The 24,196-nt window shown below is 41.0% G+C and overlaps 1 protein-coding gene across 4 annotated transcripts in view; it reads left to right on the top strand.

Moving 5' to 3' along the window:
- Fhit (fragile histidine triad diadenosine triphosphatase) overlaps window positions 1–24,196 on the top strand; it is a 1,290,154-nt gene that overhangs the window by 1,031,889 nt on the left and 234,069 nt on the right. For all 4 annotated transcript variants that reach the window (XM_048356064.1, XM_048356065.1, XM_048356062.1 and 1 more), the window contains 2 exons: window positions 15,394–15,539; window positions 18,945–18,974. In XM_048356064.1, the coding sequence (XP_048212021.1) occupies window positions 15,394–15,539; window positions 18,945–18,974 (176 nt within the window). The remainder of the gene's footprint in view (window positions 1–15,393; window positions 15,540–18,944; window positions 18,975–24,196) is intronic.

Raw genomic sequence — 24,196 nt, 5'->3', positions numbered from 1 at the left:
ACCACAGGTTTCCAGAAGGCAGAATCCTACTGCATGCTTAGCTATAGCAATAACCTGAATTATTTTCCACCTATGACTTCCATGTATCATCCAATGTATCTTAATGCTCAACTTCTTGGCACTTTCAAGGCAGAAGAATACCTTCTTCCTTGTTCCTATATTATTGTTATTTATTTTTATTTTATTATTTTGTCAGTCCTGGAGCTTGAACTCAGAGCTAGGGTGCTGTCCCTGAGCTTTTTCACTAAAGACTAATGCTATCACCTTGATCTGCAGCACCACTTCCTGTTTTCTGGTGGTTAATTGAAGATAAGAGTCCTATGGACTTTTCTTGCTCAAGTTGGCTTTGAATCACAATCCTCAGATCACAGCCTCCTGAATAGATAGGATTACAGGCATGAGCCACCAGTGCCCATGTCTTCCTGTATTATTATTTAGGGCATTTATTCAGGTTATATTTTAAAAGCAGAAAATGTCAGGCATCTCTGAAACTTTTGGAAATAATGATTACATATCCTAAGGATCATTTGTTGGTGCATTTGATCTTCAAATAATAATAATAAGTTGATCAATAAATACTGTGTAGTGCTAAATTGTTTCTTCTGAGCACTTAAAGCACATTAGCCCGTTAAAAATCCCAATGAGTACTACAATAAAGAAAGCTGTTTTACCATATCATGTCCAATGTCTTCAGACTGCAAATTGTTTTTTTCAGTAAAATGACAAACTGATCTGGCATTGCCACTGTGGTAAATACTGCAATATGTTCATGAAAACCTTTGTATCTTTAAGAGTCATTAAAATAACATGGGCAATTGTACCATAGGACCTCAGCCTGTTTTTTCACCTAGTAAGTACTTGATCTTGGATATATAGTTTGAACATTTTTGTCCTCACCATCTGAATCTGGAAAACTGAGTGGGAGGTGATATACCCTACCTAAAGCTATCACTAGGACATTGCAGGCAGCAAGTAAGTGTTGTACATGTTGTTTCTTTCTCCTTACTATTTTCTTCTTTTCCATCTACTTAGCTTAATATTAGCTTGTATGTCAGTCAATATAGGATTCCTTTGTCTTGAAATACTCATGGAAAAATATGAAATTTAAACAGATGACTCTGCCAGAATACTGCCTGGCTGCATGCTCCTGTCTTTCTTCCTTGAGATATCTTTCTGGGAATGTGATCTCACCTTGGACCATTCAGGTCATTGGACAAGTTGAGAGGTTGGCATGGGGATCCTACCTAGATATGGATTCCTGGCGTTTCTTTTTCAAATGACTAAAGAATCCCTATATCTCTCTGTTCCAGAGGATGCCACAGGACAAAACATGAAAATAGATATTGGTGAGCTACTGGCCTTGAAATCCAGTGTGAACCTAGTGCTCAGATCATCTTAATCATACAGTTCTGGATTTTATCATATTCTACAAATCAAATTTGCCTAAGATTACATCCTTGCCATGAGTGCTTATGGTTGATGAATACCCCATGCACAGTACATTGAGTTACTGAAATGGGTTTGTTAATATCCAGTGAAGAAAGGTGTGATCCAAACTGGCAGCTTTGCATTTTCAGAATTTTACTACTTAATTTGAGGAGAGGGTAATACTTCTACCTTTCAGGTATGGAAATGTACTAAAGCACTAAATTGTGAAGAGTAGCTTTTCTTTTAGATGCTACCGACTTTGATTAAGAGCTTGACAACTATGCTCTTTACATCAGATAAAATCGTTCTTCTCTTAAAAATTAGCTCAGAGGCCCTTCTTTTTTTTTCTCAAGATGCATTAAGTTTTTTTAAAAAAATTACATTTAAACATTTTCAAGAAGGCTGTTTAGTGGAACATGTCTATAATCCCATGTACACCAGAAGCTCAAACAGGAGTATGCCAAATTCAAGACCAGGATGGGCTACCTAGCAGGACTCTGTATCAAAATAAAATTAGGAAGATGAAAACAGAACTGGAGATGTAGCTTAATTGTAGAACTCCTGCTAAAAATACTTGTAACCCTGAGATCAATTCTTAATACCACAATTTTTTTTCAAGGACTGGGAATATTTTGGTAGAGCAAATAATGAATGGTCTGTTCAGTCCACAATACAGTCTAAAATTTTTCTTATGACATACAGATCCAAAACTACATAAATATTTCTGGTAGAAATGAATAAAAAACTGTATTTTATTAGTTGCAAAGAATGAGTAATTCTGTATCATTTTCTTTGATACTGCTTTACTTTGTTTTCATGTATACTCATGCCAATGAATTATCAAAGTCAATGATATTTTGATGATTTGATTTGTTTGGGTGACTTTTATGTTTTGAATCTCTAAAATAGATCAGATATAGAAAAACAAATGGGATCAAGTCTGAACACTTATGGGAATAATATTCTGTTTCCTTGCTTAATAATCAGAATCAGTACAGTTCTATTTCTATCATGATTCTACAGTTAAATGTTTCCAACTTAGTATGGAAATGCCTTACAATTTTTTAAACAACCATTCTCTCTCTCTCTTTCTCTCTCTCTCAATCCCTCTTCCCTCCCTCCCCTTTGTTGATCCTGTGGCTTGAACTCAGGGCCTGGGTACTGCTCCTGAGCTCTTTTGCACAAGACTAGCATTCTACCACTTTCAGCACAGTGCCATTTTCCATTACTTTTCTTATTGAGAAAAAAATTGAACTTATAGAATTCAGTTTATCTTGAATAAAAATGTAGCAACAAATAAAATCATGGTGTTACCTCCAGAATGTTTCACTGTGCAATGTTTTATTCTGTTCTTTATCAGGGATCCTTAAACATGTTTGTGGTTCAGACATTAGTACAAGGGTGGCCTGTGAGTCTCATGTCATATAACTGCTGTGATTGGTGGTGACTACCCACACGTTGCTTTTGACAAGGATTCTGGGACTGTGATTGGAGGGGAGATTTTTATTTTTGTTGGTAAAATGCCCTAAGAATGGTAGAAGTACAATGTTTGCTCCCTGTCCAAAGAGGATTGGTATGGGAAGATAAAGAGCTTCAGTTTCAACCCCAGTTGTTGACTATGCAACTTTTTTTGCATCCAATAACGAAGGTATTAGAAGGAGTTAATATAAGATTCATCCCGAGTCTTTAACTTGTCGTGGCTATGCATACTTACTAGGACATCTAAGGCACCCTTGCATACCTGTTCATTTTTGTTTATTATTGTAAAACTGATGTACAGAGGGGTTACAGTTACTTAAGTCAGGTAATGAGTACATTTCTTTTTGAACAGTGTCACCTTTCCCTTGTTTTCTCCCAGGTTTTCTCTCCCTTTGCCTCCCCCCCCACCCCCCGCAGCGCTCACAAGTTGTATAGCTGATTTTCAACATAGTGTCTAGTATCACTGCTGCATTTGTTCATTCTTTGTCCCACCATTTCTGTGTGCCCCCTTAACCCTCCCCCAAACAGATCAACTTACATACAAGACAGAAAGTACAGAAGACAAAAATAGCAACAATGGAGAAAAGAAAAAAACAAACTCTTGTTTTCTTTGCCTTGAGTTTGCTTCTATAAACATCATTTTAAATGATAATATGCATATGGCTCTTGACCCTTTGTGATTTTTTCTACAAATATCTACCTTTGGTTTCACTGCATATGTCTAGGGTCCAGTATATTTTATCTAGTCTCAGTGCATTTTTTTCTTTTGTTTACTTGTAGATTGTATAGGCATATTCTAGTTACAACAAATGAGGGAAAACATACAACCTATCTTTCTTTAGGTCTGGCTCACTTCACTTAATATAATTTTTCCACATCTTTCTATTTCCTTATGAACGCTGCAATATCATTATTTCTGATAAAATGCTCAGAATAGCTTTTCAGATTTTGCCAACTGTGATAGATTATTTTAATGATGACTCCAATACAGCATGCTTTCTACTGCCCATAACCCTTTTCAATGTGATCTTTATACTCCTGTGGTGAGAGGGATTTTCTTTCTCTACCTCTAATCTGGGTTGGCTTGTGACTTTCTTTGATAGACAGTATGGGCAAGAACATAAGTCTTGAGGCCTTAGAGACTCCTTCTATATTGAGATAAAATAGTAGATAGAGCAAAGATCCCAGTGGAGCCAGCTGAGCACAGTCCCTAGCTGACTTTCTAATTGAAAGCAGTTACATCAATGTGTAGACACATTATAGCCATAGACTGGTAGTAGCAAAAGATACCAATGTTGTTTGATGGCACCATGTTCTATAGTATGCTTACAAGCATCAGTAGCTAACTGAGAGAGAAGTTTTGAATCCACCAGCAATTATAAATTGGGGCCAGACAATATGTGACAGTAAGTTCTGGGTATCAGCTAAGATACCTTAGTTCTTTTCCTTATGACCTCGTACTTTCCAGTAGGGTAGCCAGGCTATTGAACAGTGGTTGTTTTAAGATTTTTCCAAGCTGGGCACTGGTGGCTCACACCTGTAATAATGGACTAATGACCTAAAAAGAAACTTCTCTGAAGAGGAAATAAGGATGGTCAAGAGTCACATGAAAAAGTGCTCTACATCACTGTCCACAAAAGAAATGCAAATTCAAACAACACTGATGTCGGGAACTCTTTCACCCTCGCACATTTTTCGCCCCGTCCCGCCGGGCAGAAAGCTGGAGTGCGGCCCAATATGCAAACCTTGGCAGTATGTAGATGCGAGAACGCCCCCCTCCTGCCCCTGAAATGAAGGACACAGAACACACAGGCATCTCAGGGTAAGCTTCTGGAACTTCCACCGGTTTACTCAGGGGAGGGGTTTATATGACAGTAATAGCAGCAGGAAGGGGAGGGACCTGGAGTCAATAGTTATAGGCTGATCTGGGCTGTCCATCACAGTGATGTCACGGAACTTCCCCCAGTGGTGGGATCACAGCCCATAGGACCGTCCCCTGGGCCTGGCCCAGCGCCATTTTGACACACACACGTGGCTGAGGCGGAAGGTTAGGGCTGGTCAGAGCCGCCTTTCCAGTTCTGGACCCGGGGGAAAAGGAGTGGCTAAGAGCCACACAGCCCCAGGGCGGGAGAAGAGGCAGACCTCTCAGGACTGCCCCTTAAAGGTATAGCCAGAGCCCAACATCTCACCCTTCTGTTTTTTAAAATAGCAGGGGGTGCTGTAAACATAAGACGTATGTAGACATGAAGCAAATGTTGACATAAGATATATGTGGGGCCTCTTCCACAAGGGGGGGGTAAGTGAAGGGGCCACCCATTTGGCTCAGTCCGGAGAAATTGGAGTTCTTATCCTGTTTTTGCACCACTCAAGACAATGTAGACAGCATTCCCCTCTTCTGGCGGTGAGGTAGAAGCAGGTTCAAGCTTTGGCGACTCTGGTGGTCCACAGCAGCCAAGGTGCTGGTAACTTAACACATGTGGTTAGTAAAACATTTTATCATAAGTATTGAGGCAAGGTGCTAAACCCTTATGCCTATCTTATAAACATTTGATCATAAGCATTGAGGCAAGGTGTCAAAAACCTCAACTCCTATTTCCCTCCAACTGGGATCCCTAAGTTTAGCAGCAGGGGAGAGACAAAAGGGAAACGACAAGGTAATCATACTCCATTCCAGTTTTTTGTGAGGCTGCAGGCAATATTGCCACAGCAAAACATTGCGCCAGAAAGACAGGCAAAGTCCAGGAAGCAAGCAGGGCCGGCGCTGGTCCACCGCTGATGTACACAGGCAGGCTTTCCGTTTTTTTCCATGGAAGAGCAGGAAGAAATCCATCACGGTCTCTGTTTTCCTAGAGAGAACAAGGAGAAGACATTTCTCCAGAGCGAGTGCTCTGGGCTTAATTCCCCAGTCGGGAAAGGCACATACAAGGCTCCTTCCTGTACTGATTTGCAGAGATTTAAATTTTATTTTTTGTGTAAATTTAAGATATTTAATGTGAGCATAGCTGTCCTTAACTGGTCATGGGGGCTGTTCCCCCCACTTTTTCTTTTAATTAATGACAGAGGAGGGCACCAGGCTGGGAGTATCAGTGAAGGTCATTTCTTCTGGAACTACTTCCTGCTGAAAGGGGGCGAAGTAGTCAGGGGCCCCTGATATGCCTGGTACCGTCCAGTTTGGTTGGTAAAAGTCCTCATCATTACTATGAGAATGGTTATTAGGGCCAGAGGGTGTCATGGTCTCCTCTGGCCAGCTCCTGTAGCTTGGGCACATCGGGAAGCTCCTAGGGCTGGGGCCTCCAGGGTCCAGATCTGCGTTGGGCACAGCAGTGTAGAAAGATGATGGCCTTGAACTGCAAGTTCCCAGGTGGTGACCTCAGTGAGGGATGTTATTCTGTTAAAAGAGACTTTTGAAAAGGTCAGGCAAAAGGCTGACAAGTTCACAGGGCTAGTTAACGTGAATGGCATAGGAGAACATACCCTTGGCATAAGCCAGAAAAGTTCCATTCAGAACATAAACCCAATTGTGGCCAATTATAAGGAAGGAGGGATAGCTGAAGGAAGTATTTAGGGATAGTGGTCCGGTTTGGAGTAGCCAGTCAGAGGCTAAAATAAATATATATACATATATACAACTGGCAGGAAAAGGAAAACTGACAGGTATGGGCATTTGGTACAACTATTCCTCCTGATCTCCCAGCTCTGATTAGTTTTGAAAGGGTGAGACAAGTCGACTCCATTTAGGATGTGACATCATTCTCCTCTTACTCCTCTCCATATCCCTGTTTCCTGGACTGGCTGAGTCCCAGGAGTCCAGGTACTTCTTGCTGGGATGGCATGCTCCCATCGGCATTCACAGGGTTTGAACTCAGGGCCTGGGCACTGTCCCTGAGCACTTCTGCTCAAGGCTAGCACTCTACCACTTGAGCCACGGTGCAGCTTTCAGCGTTTCTCTGGTTCACTTGAGCCAAGCTTCCAGCCCGGCTCTTTGCCGGTTAATAGGGAGATGGAGTTTTTAGAGAGATTTTCTGCCCGGGCTGGCTTTGAACTGTGATCCGAGGAGTTCTAGCCATAAAAGCCCTTTTTATATCCAATTAAAGCAACAAGGAGAACAATAGGAACAGAGCTCACCTGTAACTTGTTGAGAATTGACCAACAAACCCTTACCAGAGTTTACACTTAGAGAACAGCAGACTGAATGAGATGAATGAGATTCATGTGCTATCAAATCATATCATTTAACCTTACTGGAAAGTGGAATAGAACACAAATAAATGACAATCGAGGGCAAAGGGTTAAAACAATGTAAAAGCTTCAGCTTCACCAGTGGCTGTGTCTTCCATCCTGGATCATCAGGCTTCATTAGCCATGTGTGGTGGGGGCACGCAGTAGAGATGGGTTGGATCTGGGCAAAGCTGTAGTAGCATCTCTGAGAGTCCTCTGGAAAGGCTGTCACACCTCCTGCATGATTCTACACAGACTGTTTAAAGATATTTGAAATCCTCCAGTATTTCCTGGTTGGTTGCTCTGAGTACTCTGGCTGCTCAGATCTTTTATCTAGAAATGTATTTTAAGCCGTTAAAGGTAGGAGCTTTTACATCCTTGGCTCAGCCTTATTTGCACCCAAAAAAACTCTGGAACCCAGGGGGCATCTAGCCACCTGGCTGCCTGTTTTTGTTGTGTGTTTTTTTTTTTTTCTAGTCCAGGCTACTGCACAACCTTTGAACTCAAATGACAATTTTTCCTTAATTCAAGAATCACAATTACAAAATTAGAAATATTTATCCATTCAGCTATCCAATAAATTAGTGAGAAATGTTAGCCCATTTTGCCATTTCTTTCTACATACAGAGAGTTATTGAGAGTTTACTTTTATCCCCATTAGTTTAATGTATATACTTTACAATGCTTGTCTGATTGTATGTAACTTAAGATAGGAATCTTACTTATTACATCACAGTATGCACATAGAATTTAATACCTGAATCATTAGACTGATATCCAAAACAATTGCAACAAAAGTACTTTCAACAGTGTTCACCAGAATTACAAACACAAGAAATCCGGTCTCAGCATATTGCCTTTTTAATATATCTAAATTGCAAAAATAGCATAGGAATCAAATCACATCAGATAAATAAACCTGTTAACCATTAAAAAAAAACTTTTCCAATTCTTAGTATCTCTCAAGGGGCAGTTTTAGAGATTCCAGTCAAATCACTCATTGCTGTATATTAGAACCTTTTGGAGTTTTTCTTAGACACATTTGCTTGCCCCTCAGACAATCCATTTGGGTTAAAAACCTAGGGTTTTTCCTTGTTGTAACTCCACCTATGAGCTGCAAGGGAAAGTTTAACAAGGAACTTAAGCAAATTAACGTAGTACTTAAAGAGGCAGTAATTCTTAAACCATGATGCTAGATTTTATATGCTTTTATCCACATACAAGTGGACAGACAGACATACATAGACAAACAGTTGTGCACAAGGTTTGAGCACTTAAAATTGTTTTTTTTGATTGGCCATGTAAGTTTTCTGGAATTCCAGTGGCAAAATGATATTATTTTGCCCATATTTATTAGAACCATGTGGTTGGTTAAAAAAAAAAAAAAAAAAAACCTTTCCTAGGAAGCAAAAATTTTCACAGATTCAGGCTTACATAAAGACATTTCTCTTTCCTTTGTTCTCCCAAATTTATGAAACATTAACAACAAAAACCTAAAACCCTTCTCTTTTTTCTCTTTCAAGCAGGTTAGCCAACAGATATTATGTAGGTGAGTCTAGTAAATTTCCCAGGCCTCAGAAGCGGGGGAGGAAGTGGGCACAAGGGCAAGCCAGCCCAAGAGCGGCATGCGCCACCAGGCTGCAGCCGGTCTGAGCGCTGCCCCCCTCCTCTTCCCCTCCCCCCCAGGCTCAGACATGCGAGCCCTGCAGCATCTCTGACAGTGGCGGCGCGTGTCCCGGGGCATGGGGTGAACTTTGCGCTGCGGTGGCCGCATTGTTCTGGGAAATCCATGCTCCGGGAAATCCATGCGCACTTTGCCGCCCCCTCGCCTGCCCCCATAGCCCTGGCGACGGTAACTGTGGGATGCTGGGCCCCACACTGCCAAACTTCTCCACGCTCGCCGTGCCTTACGGCGCTGCCATCCTCCCGCCTCCTCTGCTGCCCCACACTCGGCTCCGAGGCGAGGGCGCCTTTGGGCCAGCTAGGCCCGCCGCTCCCCGCAGCTCCCTTCCCGCTTCGCGTGCAGCCCCCGCTCTGCCTCATCATTGCACTGATGGGGGGGAACTACACACACCCGTAAAATACCATTCATGATCCAAGGGCTTGCCGGTAGCTCAAAAAGCTATGTTTCCCGTGGGCTTCTCGCCCCACATTAGGACACCATTATGTTGGAAACCCTTTCACCCTAGTGCGTGTTCTGCCCCATCCCACTGGGCGGAAAGCTGGAGTGCGGCCCAATGTGCAAACCTTGGCCGTGTGTAGATGCAAGAATGCCCCCCTCCTGCTCCTGAAATGAAGGACACAGAACATGGCAGGCGTCTCAGGGTAAGCTTCTGGAACTCCCACCGGTTTACTCAGGGGAGGGGTTTATATGACAGTAATGGCAACAGGAAGGGGAGGGACCTAGAGTCAATAGTGATAGGCTGATCTGGGCTGTCCATCACAGTGATGTCATGGAACTTCCCCCAGAGGCAGAGATCACAGCCCACAGGACACCCCCCCCCCCCCCCCCCCCGGGCCTGGCAGCGCCATTTTGACACACACGTGGCTGAGGCGGAAGGTGGGGCTGGCTGGTCAGAGCCTCCTTTCCTGTTTTGGACCCTGGGGGGAAAAGGAGTGGCTAAGAGCCACACAGCCCCAGGGAGGGAGAAGAGGCAGGCCTCTCGGGACTGCCCCTTAAAGGTATAGCCAGAGCCCAACACACTGAGATTCCAAGAGGAGGGCAAATAAACTCAATTTCTTGATGACTAGAGAATCAAAATTATTTTACAAATGGGCAGATAGGACAGAAGCCATTCTTCTGGTCACATTTGCAAACAACCAGTTACCTCAACTTTAGGCACTTGACTAGTTGAAAGATTCCATTAATTTCTTAAGAAGAAAATGGTGTGCATTCTCATTTGACTAGTAGAACAATTCCATTCAATTTCTTATGAAGGAAATTGTGTGCATTTTGAGTTAGCCATGTGTCAGAAAGGGTTTAGCCTAGGATTTGGCCTGTTGTCACACCACTTTAATGTGGCAAAAACCTCTCAAGTATTTATGTTCACAGGGATAGAGAGTCCAGTCTATGCTGGTGATGAGCATATAGAGGAAAAGGGAAAAGGCCATTTTCAAGCTTCTGGTGTTCTCTCATGATGTAAATGATGCTGTAAGAAAGCCAATGGTTCCCAATAATTAAGTGGTCCAACAAGCAAAGGGATTCACCGTGTCTGATAACCTCACCTAATGATATAGACTGAGGTATCTAATGTTCCTCCAGAGTCTGGCAACTTATTCATCTTGAAGAAACCCACAGTCAAGAATAGAAAAAGGCCAAAATACAGGCTCTGCCTCCCTCCTTCTCTCCTCCAGCTTAGCCCTTGAGCACGATAATCCTAGCATTCTTGACACGCTCCTTTGGGGTGAGGAATGCTAGATTCATCACTACTCATCACTAAGATCTCTTTGCCTATGGGACTGCATGTCTCCTCTGCCTTCTTCATACAGCACTGGGGGTTCTCAGGCCTTCACACAATATCTTCATTATTTCATGAATATTCCTGGTTCTCTTCTATGAACAGAGGAATTCTGGAAACACAGGGTGCCCTTTTAATAAGAAGCAAGGCAGAGACTGAATCATGAAGCCATACAAAGCATGGCAGCATGCACAGTCATTAATTAATACATTAGAATTGAATAGACTTGGGGCTAATTCTTTTAATCTCATCTTAATGTGCATGTTGGTGATTTTCTTTTTTGAAATCTGTCATGTTTATCTTCTATAAAATGAGAATTATAATACTAGATGGCTTTGCTGGAAGGATTAAGAAAGGAAGAAACATACATAAATAAAAATACTGGTTTTAGCTTCAGGATAAATGCAACGCTTAAGTTGCTAGACAGTTTTAAAGGATAGAGTTTGGTCTACATAATATGAACTAATGATTTAACTTTAGATATTGAAATATAAGATGAGATAAAGTACCTCTAAGGCTCCAAGACTGTGTTAGGTCTCGCTTTTCCTTCTGTACTGATTGCTGTCAGTAGTACTTGTGTCTTACTTGCATTGATGTGCTACACTGACAGATGGTTTGGGACATTTGTGTGGGAACTGTTCAAGACAGTTCCCACAACAGTTCCCACATCAGGACATCCCAGGTCCCAGCACAGTCACTGGGCTGAAAGCTTGCTTTAGTTGTGCAACTAACGGGTGAGTAGACTGACATCTAACCTGCAGTTGGAGTGTAATATCTCATTTGTAAAGTCCCAGTTTAAATTTCATCTACTTTTTAAAAAACCTCTGTGATTTTTCTCTACTGTGAGGAATCTTAGTCAACTGTAAGGCCTGAATTGTAACTATTGCCTGGTCTTTCCTTTAAAATGTTTTTATCAAATGGATTTCTTTACTGCAGGGTACAGAGTTAGTTAGGCCAGATCTTATTTGGGTTACCACTTGCCCAGATTTTCTCACATGATCAATACTAGATAAACATGCATTAAATTTGGTTAGGTTTAATTTTTGCAAAAGTTTGTCCATGCTAGCTCCATGTTAATCCCAAGAAAACAGAACCCAAACACAATGCATCCTGATAGTTTAGGCATGAGAAGAAATAATACTTATTTAAAAAGCCTAAGAGTTTTGAAATCAAATTATACAGCATCTGTGGTATTATCTTAAAACAACTGGCATATAAACAGTGGCAGTAGAATTACATAAGCTATCTGTTATTCTTCAAAATTGATTTGCTTTCCCTGCGCTGTTTCTTATGAATGACACATAGAAAAATCATACCTACCCTACCATCTTCAGGCAATGCCAATTTTATTTCCCCTTAAAGCTTATAAACTTACTTGGAAGAAATTATTTTATTCCTAGATGAACTTGTAAATAGCACTGCGTGTGAATGCTCTTGTATATCATATGCTTTGTTTTTCCAATTAGTGATAACAGAAACTTCTGCAGTTGTGTTAGAAATAATCAGGAACTTTCTGTGTGGTGTCCACACCACAACTTTCACAATTATGTTTCTTTTGGGCATATATGAGATTAGTTTACACTAAAAATGAGTTAACATTTCTCAGTGCATACCCAATATTAGTTCTTTCTATGCCAGGCATTAAGGATAAATATCTTTGGAATAGAAAAGACATCATCCTATACTTGTATATATGATTGTGAATTAAATTTTATGTCTTCAATACTTACTAAATGGCTCTGGTGTTCTAGACACTGACAAAACTATAGTCACCAAAACAAAACATTCACACCTGTGAAGCTTACTCATTGTGCTATGTAGTTACTGACCAAGAAAAGTAGCAATCCAGTGGCCAGTGGTATGGAGAGGATTCACATAGACTCAAAGTGACTGTAACCACGTAGTATTTTAAAGCCATGGTCACAGAACATTTCTCTGAGGGGTGATTTTGGAAATGGACTCTGAATGACAAGAAGGAACCAGCCATGTGATGATCATGGAGAACATAGCCAGGACAAAAGGAAGGACCTTTGTGTGTTTGAGGGACAGAAGGAAGGTGGATGCAGCAGACATCTCACCTGCAAGGGAAAGGGATGGAAAGGGAAGGTTCTGGAAAGAAGGGATAGTCAGATATAGCCTGCAGTCAGGTCAGGCACTGAGTTTTGTCTGCCTGTCATTAAAGGATCTGAGGGAAGATAGCGTCCTCTTGCTCTTGTAGGCCCAGATATCTTCTCAAATGGTCCAGAAAATCTGTTGAACGTCTGCTGCTGACTAGCTCAGCCACTTGCATAGCACCTGGGAAGTCTATAGCTTGATATCATTACTCCCTGCAGAGTCTTCTGAGCTTGCCTTTCTGGTCACTTGCACGTAGAGATGCCTGTGTTGTTATCTGGGTACCAAATAAGGTACTTATGATCACCTGCAAAAGTATATATCAATTAAACACCTTTAAAAGTTTATTTTATTCCTTCCTATTGATCACCTGCTTATAAATATGAATTATATGCCAATAAAGGTGACTTCTTAACAAGGAATTAGGTTACAGGGAGTGTGTGAATGTGTGTGTGTGTGTGTGTGTGCGCATATATCAGGACAACATTGTACAAATGGGCTGGCAAAAAAAATATTCACCTCAGTGAGAATGTATTGAACCTGTTCAACCTTGTTGTGGTCTATTGTATTAGTAATAAACTATAAAGTAACAAATGTACATGTGATAGAATTCTGGAGCACAGCTTTGCCATACAAAGAATATAAAATATGATTGCCCTTTTGCTTTAATTCCCCAAATATTTGACTCTTAAACATTGGGTTAAGCTACAAGCAGCTCACAAGCAGACTTGGCATAGTATTTTATGGCTGAAAAAAAATGACACCAAAAGAAAGTTCTGGTGTTATTGAAGTTATTAAATTTACATGAGCTGCAAAGGTAGTCAGATCCAGTCCACTCATTTTCACCTTCGGCCATCGATAAGGAAAATTGCCATTCCTTTCCCACCTCCCTTGCTGTGTGCAGAGAGGCCTAACACAGCAATTAATGGATATTGTTGGAAGTTTGCACGGTTGTCATCTTGCTGAGGTTTGGGAAGTCAAGGCCTAAGGGAGGGTGTAAATTAAAGTAAGGAGGGCGAAGATGGGGAAAGGTCCATTTTCACAAAGGAAAAGCAACTCAGTGGGAGTGAGCCTGGCACTCTGCAAAAAGGAAATTCTTCATTTTTAAACGGTTCATTGACCCATGATGATAAAGCAGCCCTGCCAAAGGATAATTATCTTTTTAAGTATCAGATGCCCTGTGGGTGAAGTCCTCCCTTCATCTCTCCTGGAAAATGAACTCAGATTAAACAGATCCCCTCCCCCTACATTCCCAAGTTTACTATTGACATGAATTTCCTGATTATGAGCTAAATTAATCAATTTCTCCTCTTTCCTATTCCTCTACTCTCATGGAAATCAAGCTTTTCTAACTGAGCCTTTAATATCTCCTTTGGACCCTGAATTCTACCAATGGTGAGATAGGCTACAGTGCTTGGAAATCTGGTGCGACTATGCAATTGTAGGATTGGGGCTTTATTGTTTGCTATTTAGCTCTAACATAGCATGCTTTCTTAAAGCAATAAGGAAAAGAGAGAAGAGAATGAAATTGAAAATATGTACAAGAGAGTATATTTTTCATTTTTCCCCTCCAACTGGTATCTGAAAACTAACCAACTATTAATAAATGTTGTATCTATACACAAAGGCCCTAATTTAAGATGACCTGACTTAATATCTCAACTTTACATTATGGGAAAGTATCCCCATGCAACCATTCTGTTCTTGGCTTTCAGTACAATATACAATAAATAAAATGAGATCCTGAGTATGCTGTTTTAAATTAGGTTTGTGTTAGATGCTCTTGCCCATTTGCAGGCTGATATAATTGACCTGAGAATGTTCAAGGTGAGCTACACTAAGCTGTGATGTACAACAGATTAGGTGTATTAAATGTATCTCGTAGAGCATCTGTGAAAACACACAACAAATGCTTGCATATGTATGTGTATATGTATGCTTATGTGGTGAGTTCATGTATAGAAATGTCGATGGTATATCAGGAAATATTAATTTGTTACCAACAGGCAGTTGACACACCCCTTTCCTAAAGACAAAGCATGTTGTTTTTTCATAACTTACGAAGTGCCTCGCCATTTTGATAGCTTCCTTGGTGTAAGTAGAGACTCTTTTTTCCACTTACTTACCTTCAAGATGCCTTGTTGGATTCTGAATAATAAATCTGAGGAACCTTGTCATAATTAGCCAAATAATCCATTTTTACTTGTAGATGAAGCTCACTGTACCTTTGTTAGAATGTCTACACACTCCTTTAAAAAAAAAGACTATCAACTGCTATCATATATTCACTTCATATTTTCTGTTGTTTCTCTAAAAGAAAATTTGAAATTTTAGGCAAACAACTTCCCAAATGCCAGTTGTTTCTCCAGCAGGGGACCACTGGCTGCTGAAGTGAAGGGACTTTAGAATAGGAGTCAGGAGATCTTGCCTCCTGTGGTAATTACCTCACCAAGTGTTAGAGTAACACCTCACTTCAGTATGTGAAAGACATTCTGCATTACAACAGCTTCTCTATTGAAGTGGAATTAACTATGTTTTAAGCCCTCTTTACCTACCTTGGTGTCCAGTTCTTGGTGAAAATGTGTTCCCTGGTTCTTTCATCTTTGCGAGTTCAGGCCCTGGGTGGAGGGGAATCAGTAGTAGGGGATTCTATGTTCCTTAAAGTAAGCAGAATATGCCTTAACACACCTTGCTTCAGATGTCCTTGTGTGCCCGCTGCGGCCAGTGGAGCGCTTTGGAGATCTGCAACCTGATGAAGTGGCTGACTTGTTTCAGGCGACACAGAGAGTTGGGACGGTGGTGGAGAAGCATTTCCAGGGGACCTCACTCACCTTCTCCATGCAGGTGAGTACATGGATTGCCCAGAAATGTTCCTCACGTTGAATCCTACTCATGTGCTCTCTACCTCTGACATCTCACAAGTCAGCTATGGTTGTCTGCACTTAAAGAAAAAAGATGTTGCACACCCAGTGCTGGTGGCTCATGCCTGTATTCCTAGCTACACGTTAGGCTGATATTTGAGGATCATAGTTCAGTGCCAACCCTGAAAGGAAAGCCCATGAGACTCTTACCTCCAGTTAACCATCAGAAAACTGGAAGTAGTGCTGTGGCTTAAAGTGGTAGAGCAGTAGCCTTGAGCAAAGAAAGCTCAGGGATAGTGCCCAGGCACTGAATCAAAGCACCACCACCAACAACAACAATGGAAAGAAAGAAAAATAAAAGGAAGGAAGGAAGGAAGGAAGGAAGGAAGGAAGGAAGGAAGGAAGGAAGGAAGGAAGGAAGAAGGAGGAAGGAAGGAAGAAGGAAGGAGGAGGGAGGGAGGGAGGGAAAGAAAAGATGTTACTAATCCAGGGTAGCTTTCCTATGCATTGGTCCCAAGATACACTGCATTATCTTTAGAGCCACTATATGCAGTGTTATTTACAAATGATGTATGAATTATTGAAAAGAGACCTAATAGATATCAAGTCATTCCTGACTAGGCAGAGTGGCTTGTGTTTGTAATCCTGGCAAAGTGGGCAGATTGTCCGTTGAGACCAGTCCAGGTAGAAAATTAGCAAGATTCTAGTGCAACCAGTAAGCCAGGTATAATGGGACATGCCTATTTTCTCATCTACATAGGAAGTATAGGTAAGGACATTGTAGTCCAAGGCTAACTGTTGACAAAAGTACAACACCCTATCTGAAAAATAGCTAATACAAAAATGGACTAAAGTCATGGTTTAAATGGTAGAAGGTCCCGAGAATTCAAATTTTAGAAACAAATAAAAAGGCTACTCTAGATCTGATTCAGACAGATCATTTTGTTCTATAATAAATACGTTTTGATAACTCATGTACTGCGCCTTACTGTGCCAAGGGAAAAGTGATGCAAGCTAGGTTAAGACTTGTGCCTCTGGGGCTTGCCTCCTCCCTACTTTCAATGCAAGCTTCAGTAACTGACTAGGTATTAGTATAGATAGAGACTGGTTAGGTATGGCCCGCCTCACAGTAAAGAAATTAGATCTAATTACTGGGGATCTTCAGGTGAAAGGGAGACTGAAACTCTTCAAGTTGAAGAATGATCGTAAATCATCAACTGGGAGTTGGCCTCTCAGCTCTTCATGGAGAGAGTAGAGGACCGGTACATACATAAGGCCCTGTGCAGCTGTAAAATGTGATGACTGGGGTTACCTTTTAGTTTGTTTGTTTGTTTTTGGCCAGTCCTGGGGCTTGGACTCAGAGCCTGAGCACTGTCCCTGGCTTCTTTTTGCTCAAGGCTAGCACTCTGCCACTTGAGACACAGCGCCACTTCTGGCCATTTTCTGTATATGTGGTGCTGGGGAATCAAACCCAGGGCCTCATGTATACGAGGCAAGCACTCTTGCCACTAGGCCATATCCCCAGCCCTGGGGTTACCTTTTAGAAGGAAATCTGTTGTCCCAAAATGTGGGGACTGTGACTTTGGGTCTTCAGTCAAATGTTGACTGTGCCAGAGACATCCAGGGAGATCAGATAAGAAATTAAAAGCTTTCAGGGTACTGAAGGTTGGACTAAAAATGCTTATCTAATTCTCAAAACAATACAACTATATGTTGAGACAATCTAAGCTTCTGCAGAAGTGCTGGAGTGTATGGGGGCAGGTACAGGTGTGTGTATGTGTTATAGGTCACATCATATGAGTCATCTTCAGGCAAGAAGTTCACTTCAGAGTGGGTTTCTCAAGCTTATGTTGTAAATTATATTTCTAAAGACCAAGTGAGAAAATTGGTGAGAATATTCACCAAGTATGTAATGAAATCAGAAGAAAATTCCTGGTTATAGAAATACCATTGGTGGTTATTTACTACCATGATTTACTACAGTGTTGGTTCCATAAATATGAGTACTGATTTGTGTGTAGATGTATTTTCATATGTGTACTGTTGGGAAACTTCACTGTAGCTAGGTATATAGTTCACAGTGGTATGCCTCTTTCCCCTCCCATGCACATATATCTACACAAATAAGGAAGCCAGAGCTTCACAAAACAATGTGGACTCATTCTTTGCATTGTAGTAGTCCTGTTACGATATGATTGGGGGCGGGGGGTTGTACTGGTATTTGAATTTAGGACCTCACATTTGTTAAATATGTGCTGTACCATTGAGCCATACCTCTAGCCATTTTCCGTGCTGGTTATTTTTGAGATCAAGTCTGACTTGCTGTCTGGGCATGTGAATGGACAACAGTTCACCTATTTGAGGTTTCCCATTATAGCTGGCACGACAAGTGCATACCACCATACAATTAGGTATAGACTGATAAGCCATCTTACTTTTCTGCCCGAGCTGGCCTCAAACTGTGATCTTCCATTCTCAGCTTCCTAAGTAGCTAGAATTATAGACACAAAATACCAATACCCTGTTGTTATTTGTTTTCTAATTTCAGAATTGATTGTATAACCTATTGAATTGCCTCCATGACACAGTAATCAAATATGGTTCTAAGGTTGCAAAGAACTGATAAACAGAGTTCTGCTTCATCCTTTCCACAGCAGTACAGGGGCCTCATGCCCTACTTGTCATGAACAGAGACCAAAGTCAGAGAGTGGTAGTTACATTTCAGAACTCCCAGTTGTAAAGACAGTTCTCATCCTGCTATTTCAAGCCCACTAGGACCTACTTTGACTTTGAATGATGGCTGACAACTAGGCAAATCATGCTCATGTTCATATATGCTTATAGTTTCATTCAACTTGAGAATCTGAGAGAAAGAACGAATATGGGAAAAGAGTCCAGCTATATGCACACTCCCACTCTTCCTCCTCAAGGTCAAAATAGCTCCTAAGCCCCGCCCCTGCACATAAAACACCCCATCTTCTTGCTTAATGGATTGTGGTTCCAGCAGATTTCCTGAGTAGAGACTTAAGTAATCAAACATTAATTAAACCACCTCTGATTGAAAGATAACCAAAAGGTGTGATACTTCACCTCCCCAAACATTTTCAGCCTACTTTAATGCAATTAAAACCATAGACAAGAGCCCAAGAGCATGAAAGGCAGCACCAGGGTTGGCTCACTGGAGGATTTATATCATTCTTATACATAACTTCTCACTCTCAGGAGGAAATGAGGAACTGTCTAGTCCCACACATTTGAAAGGAATGGTCCCCAGGAGAATACTATAAATTAACACACAATGAAATTGGATCTAAATTATTAACGGGCGATATTTCTGAATAAGCAAGCGATACCATCTATCTGTTCTCACTTACGATTTTTTTTTTAGGATGGTCCTGAAGCTGGACAGACTGTGAAGGTGAGTGCTTATTATGTGCATGCAAATTAATAAGGGGCAATTATGAGAACTAATCAAAAAAATCACAGTGAGTCCTCGGCTCTTGCTGTTTCATTGTTATCTTCGAGGTCAGAGGGACCCTTTTGTGTGTTAGAGCCATAAATCTTGACATTACAAACTCTGCCAAACAATCTGTTCTCCATTCATTTACAAGACACTTACCTTTTGTAGTAAAATTATGACTGTGTAAATGCTAAATCAGAAGCTAAATCAAGGAGTCCTAAACAGAAACTGAAGTCAAAGGGATTCCTGTAAGAGTCAGTTCAGGATATATGTCTCTTTAGGGCAAGCTTTTTTGTGGGACTCCTGTGTTGAGACTGAGCTGTTCAACATACACATCTACTCTTTCCCAGGCTGGCTTCAATGGAGAGGTGCAAGGGAAGGGGAGGGGCCTCCTATCTCTCTTAGTAATTTTTCACCATTCTCTCTACTCTGCCTTCCCAGGTACTTAATACCAAAGTTCAAACCTAATGGAATCAGTGGAGCTCAAAAATGAGCTTTTAAGTGTTTTAGAGAAGAAGGAGGATTTTTATTGGGATAGTTTCTGATTCTGTAGTCAAAATGCCACACTACATTCCTGACTCATTCTGAAGCCAGGTTCCAGTCCTTCTCATGCATACAGAAATTCCTGTGTCGCTAGGTCTTAGCAGAACTTGGTTCTGGAAATCCAAAGCAAGTCGGACTGTCAGGGTGATGCTGTGCCTAGTGAAGCAAAGTTCATCATCTTATGGTTCTCCAGCTGGCTGTGAGGAGATAGGGAAAGACCTCACCCCAATCAATGAGCCTGGCAGTCTTACTGACCTTAAGTTGTACATGCATGGCTTTAATGTTTAGACAAGCTACTATAACACTTAAAATAGAATGAGTGGGAAGTAGCTCCGAGGTGTGAACATCTCAAAGGGATTACTACCAAATGGGCCAGCAAATTCTTTAATATACAAATGGGCAATCCCTCTGATGGTTGCACACACAGGATATAGGATAAGGATAGAGGAGACTCTCCCCTTTCATCCACCCCTCTGTCTCCGCTTGCCTTAACATTGTATTCCAGATACACAGACTCTGAACAAGGCAATAATCCCAACGGCTTCTTTTGTGAAATGGATTCATATAGTAAAAAACACAAATGTTCAAATATGATTAATGGAGTTTTAAAAACTCTGCATTGAGAAGTAAATGCCAGTCATACTGGATTAGTTAGATGCATTTTATACAATCAACATGATTCCATGTTCTCAGCCATTAAAAGCAACTGTTTAGTGATGGGGTGTGTTAAGTGGAATGCACCAATTGACAAATGCACATATTAAACAGAGCTGAGATTTATATAAATAGATAGGCTGTCTGATCCCAAATTTTTATGTCAAAATCCTAAAGGGGGCATTAAAATTCTTTGCTGTACAAATGGCCTTCTGACAATAAAGTAGATTAGTGGTTGCAAGGGTCTGGGGGAAAAGAAGGATCGAAGGTGACTGCTAATGGAGAAGAATTTCTATCTGGTGGTGATGAAAATGTTGTAGAATTTGATAGTTGTGATAGTTGAGCAACATCACGAGATAATAAACATTAGTAGCTCATATGTATGTGTGAATATATATATATATATATATATATATATATATTTGCTGGCTAATTGGTGGTGATAAGAAACTCACAGACTTTTCTGCCTGGGCTTGCTTTGAACCATGATTCTCAGATCTCCAGCCTTCTGAGTGGCTAGGATTACAGGCACAAACCACTGGTTTCTGGCTGACTCATATACTGTAAATGAACCTATCTGGCTATAGTGTCATGTACCTGTCACTTCAGCTGGACAAGGGGCTGCGAGTGAGAGGATTGGGGTTCCAGGCTAATCAGTTTCTTTCCTATCACAACAGAAAAGGCTGCATGGGGTTGTTTTATCCTTGTAATCTCAGCCTGTGGCATCACAGTTCAAAACCAGCTCAGGTAGAAAAGTCTTATCTCCAGTTAAAAAACAGAAAGTGGAGCTCAAAGTGGTAGAGCAATAGCCTTGAGCAAAAGAGCCTGGACAGCGCCCAGTCCATGAGTTCAAGCCTCACAACTGATAAAAAAAAAAAAGAAGAAGAAGAAAAATTGTCCAGCCTTTGTTAGCTTTAATAGGGATAATGTCGAATTTAACATTTTACACTATACACACATCACTTGTTGAAGGTAGTTAATATTCACCATCATTCATTTCTAAGCTGATTAAAAACTAAGTGTATTTTCCTTTAAGACCAGATTATGTTATTGGGCCGTGTGTGTGTGTGTGTGTGTGTGTGTGTGTGTGTGATACTGTTACTTTAACTTGGGGCCTTTTTCACAGTTCTTCAGATTTTTTGCTCCTTGCTAGTGCTCTACCACCTGAGCCCCACCTCCAGCCCTGCTTTTGGCAGGTTAATAGAAGATATGGTGTGAAGGGCTTTCCTGCTTAGCCTGGCTTTACACATGGCTAAAATCTCAGATTCTTGAGTAGCTTGGATTATAGGCATGAGCCACTGGTGCCCCACTGGTTTGGATGTCCCTTGTTTTCAACCTGAGTACAGAATTTCCTCAGTGTGAATATGAGGGCCATTTCAACTCCTTTATGGAATGGCACAGCTATAAGAAAAATACATAACACACACACACACATCCTTAGAGAATAGTGAAGTTTGGAAATCTATACTCTCACACTAAGTTCATCCCCTCGTCCCATCCTACCTCCCATCTAAAGATATGTAGGCTATGTGCTGGTTTTTTTTCCTACACCACCTGCATGAGAATTAACTTTGGTGTCCAACAAAGACAACAAGTTTATTCTCTGCATATGTTAAATCAGCTAATTTGGACTATTGTGGTTGGGACTTGGGCATCTTCATTATTCAGAAGCAGGCACTCCGTGATTGTTTGTCTATCGTATGACTATTTCGAAGCCTTGCTACTCTATGTGATGAAATAGTAAGGGATGAGAGTCACGTAACTGAGGCTGGGAAAGCCAGTCTTACAGTGAGCAGTCCCTCCAGGGGACACAGTGCTGTATTTACTATTCAGCTGTCTGATTCTGAACCCTACGGTTCGAAACTGGGAGCATTTCACATTTTAAAATTCATGCAGTTGTACATTTTGAAGCAGGATGTGACAGCCTGCCATGCTGAGCACAAGGCCCACACGTTCTTCCCTCTCTGCCTCTGTGTGAGTCTCAGCATTACGCCTCATGCCCGGCTTCTCAACCATTCTGACCGCACGCTGAGTCGTAATAGCAATAAACACTGTAATGGCCTTTTCCCCTGAAGCAAATATTGTTATTGTTAATGAAGGTACACCGCCAAGGTAGCCTCTTGAACATGACGCCACTTCGGGGGTTTCATTTCAGAAGCTTTGCAAAGAACGAGGGTGGCCTGCCTGCCTCAGTAAGGCACTTGTAGTTGGAAAAAAGAAAATATCAAAGTCAAAACAAGTGACCTCTTATTTCACAATTGATTATTAGCTCTCTTTGTCAGGTTTGAGAGTAGTGATTTGGGAATCCTGCAGGTGTGACAAATAATCTCTCTCTTCACACACCCCCTTATAGCTGCCTGCTCTGATTCCCTCCCACCCATGAAATAACACCTTCTATTGTCCTGTTGTCTTACTTGATTTATGTTTCTTTATTTCCAGTATGTCTTGTTTGTAATTACTTTTAACCAGTTTGGGCTTGTGCTCGGGGTTTTGTGCTCTCCCCTGACTCTCATGCACATAGCTAGTTCTCTACCACTTGAACCACACCTTCAGTCCTGAGTTTTGCTAGCTATTTGGAAATAAAAACTCACAAACGTTTCTGCTTGGGCTGTGAACCTGTGAATCTTAGTCTCCTGAGTAGCTAGGATTACAAGCATGAGCCAGTGCCACTCAACTTGGTTGTTTCTGTCATTCTCTAAAATATATGTTTTGCTTCATAAAGCCCTTGCTTTTGTGATTGTTTATGATGGGGCTCAGAATGTACTTATTGACCACTGAAACAGGCCACTTTGGTATTATGAACATTTTAATAATGAAAACTGTTCCCTCTCTGGCCTTCTGTCTACCTCTTCCTCTTAGACAGATCTTAGAAGACTTGTCTAAACTCTCTACCCAAAAGTAGGCTGTAAGAATCTTATGTCAGAGAGCCCAGACAAAACTAGGAAAAATCTGAACAATAAGGCCTTGCTAAATTCCATCTAGTTTAAGAATATTTAACTAAACCACTTTGTCCTCCAATGATCTATCTTCCTGTCCATACAAATAAAATTTTTCACTGAGGGCCAGTGGCTCACGCCTGTACTCAGGAGTCTGCGATTTAAGAATCATAATTCAGAACCAGCCCAGGCAGGGAAGTCCATAGACTCTTGGAAAATCTCCACTTAGCTACTCAAAAACAAAAAAAATCTAGAAGTGGTGCTGTGGCTCAAGGGGTAGAGCTCTAGCCTCGAACAAAAAGAAAATCAGGGACAGTGCCCAGGCCCTGAGTTCAAACCCAAGGACCCTAGCTCTCCATCTCATAAAATGTGCATGAGTAACTGTTACATTTGTCTCTTACTAATCTACATTTTGTTTAGAGGATCTTTGATGGGTAATGAAAAGGTATTACTTTTCCCTCTGACTCTTCTATGCCTTGTTTTGTGAGGAAGGAGAATAGAGCTAATAGGACTTTTTGACAGACAAATCTCTACTCCTAAGTTTGGAACTTGAATCAGTGTGAAGTAGCAGATGATGTATATGTGTGTTCTAATATGTAGTGACAGGGGTGGGTTTCCTCAAATTCTATCAAGTATGGCCCATAATCCAAGCATCATGGATGAGAAATCAAAGCTTTCACTAATCAGGTGTGTAAATCACGATCCAGAATGCAGCTCCAACTAGCCAAATCACTAAGATGATATTCATTCTCTTAAAAGGAATGTTGTTCAATAAGTTTAATGTATGCTATCTTTAGGTCAATTATTATGCACATCATTGGATGGGAGGATGCTTTAGGTATATTAAAGAGAGACATTTATGCCAGGTAGGTAATCTAGAATCTTATAAGAATTATTTATAGAATATGCTTGCTTACACTCCTCTGTTTATAGTGCTTGAATGCTCTACTTAGAAATTTAATTTTCTAGTAAATTAATGCTGTGGGAATGATCTCTTAGTAACTTGAAGAATTAGCGATTACTTTTTAGATTTCTCTAAAATAACAA

The sequence above is a fragment of the Perognathus longimembris genome, chromosome 10 (genome assembly GCF_023159225.1).
Source record: "Perognathus longimembris pacificus isolate PPM17 chromosome 10, ASM2315922v1, whole genome shotgun sequence".
Taxonomy (NCBI): Eukaryota; Metazoa; Chordata; class Mammalia; order Rodentia; family Heteromyidae; genus Perognathus; species Perognathus longimembris.
Note: the sequence above shows the minus strand (reverse complement) of the source record. Positions and strands in the feature narration are given on the sequence as shown.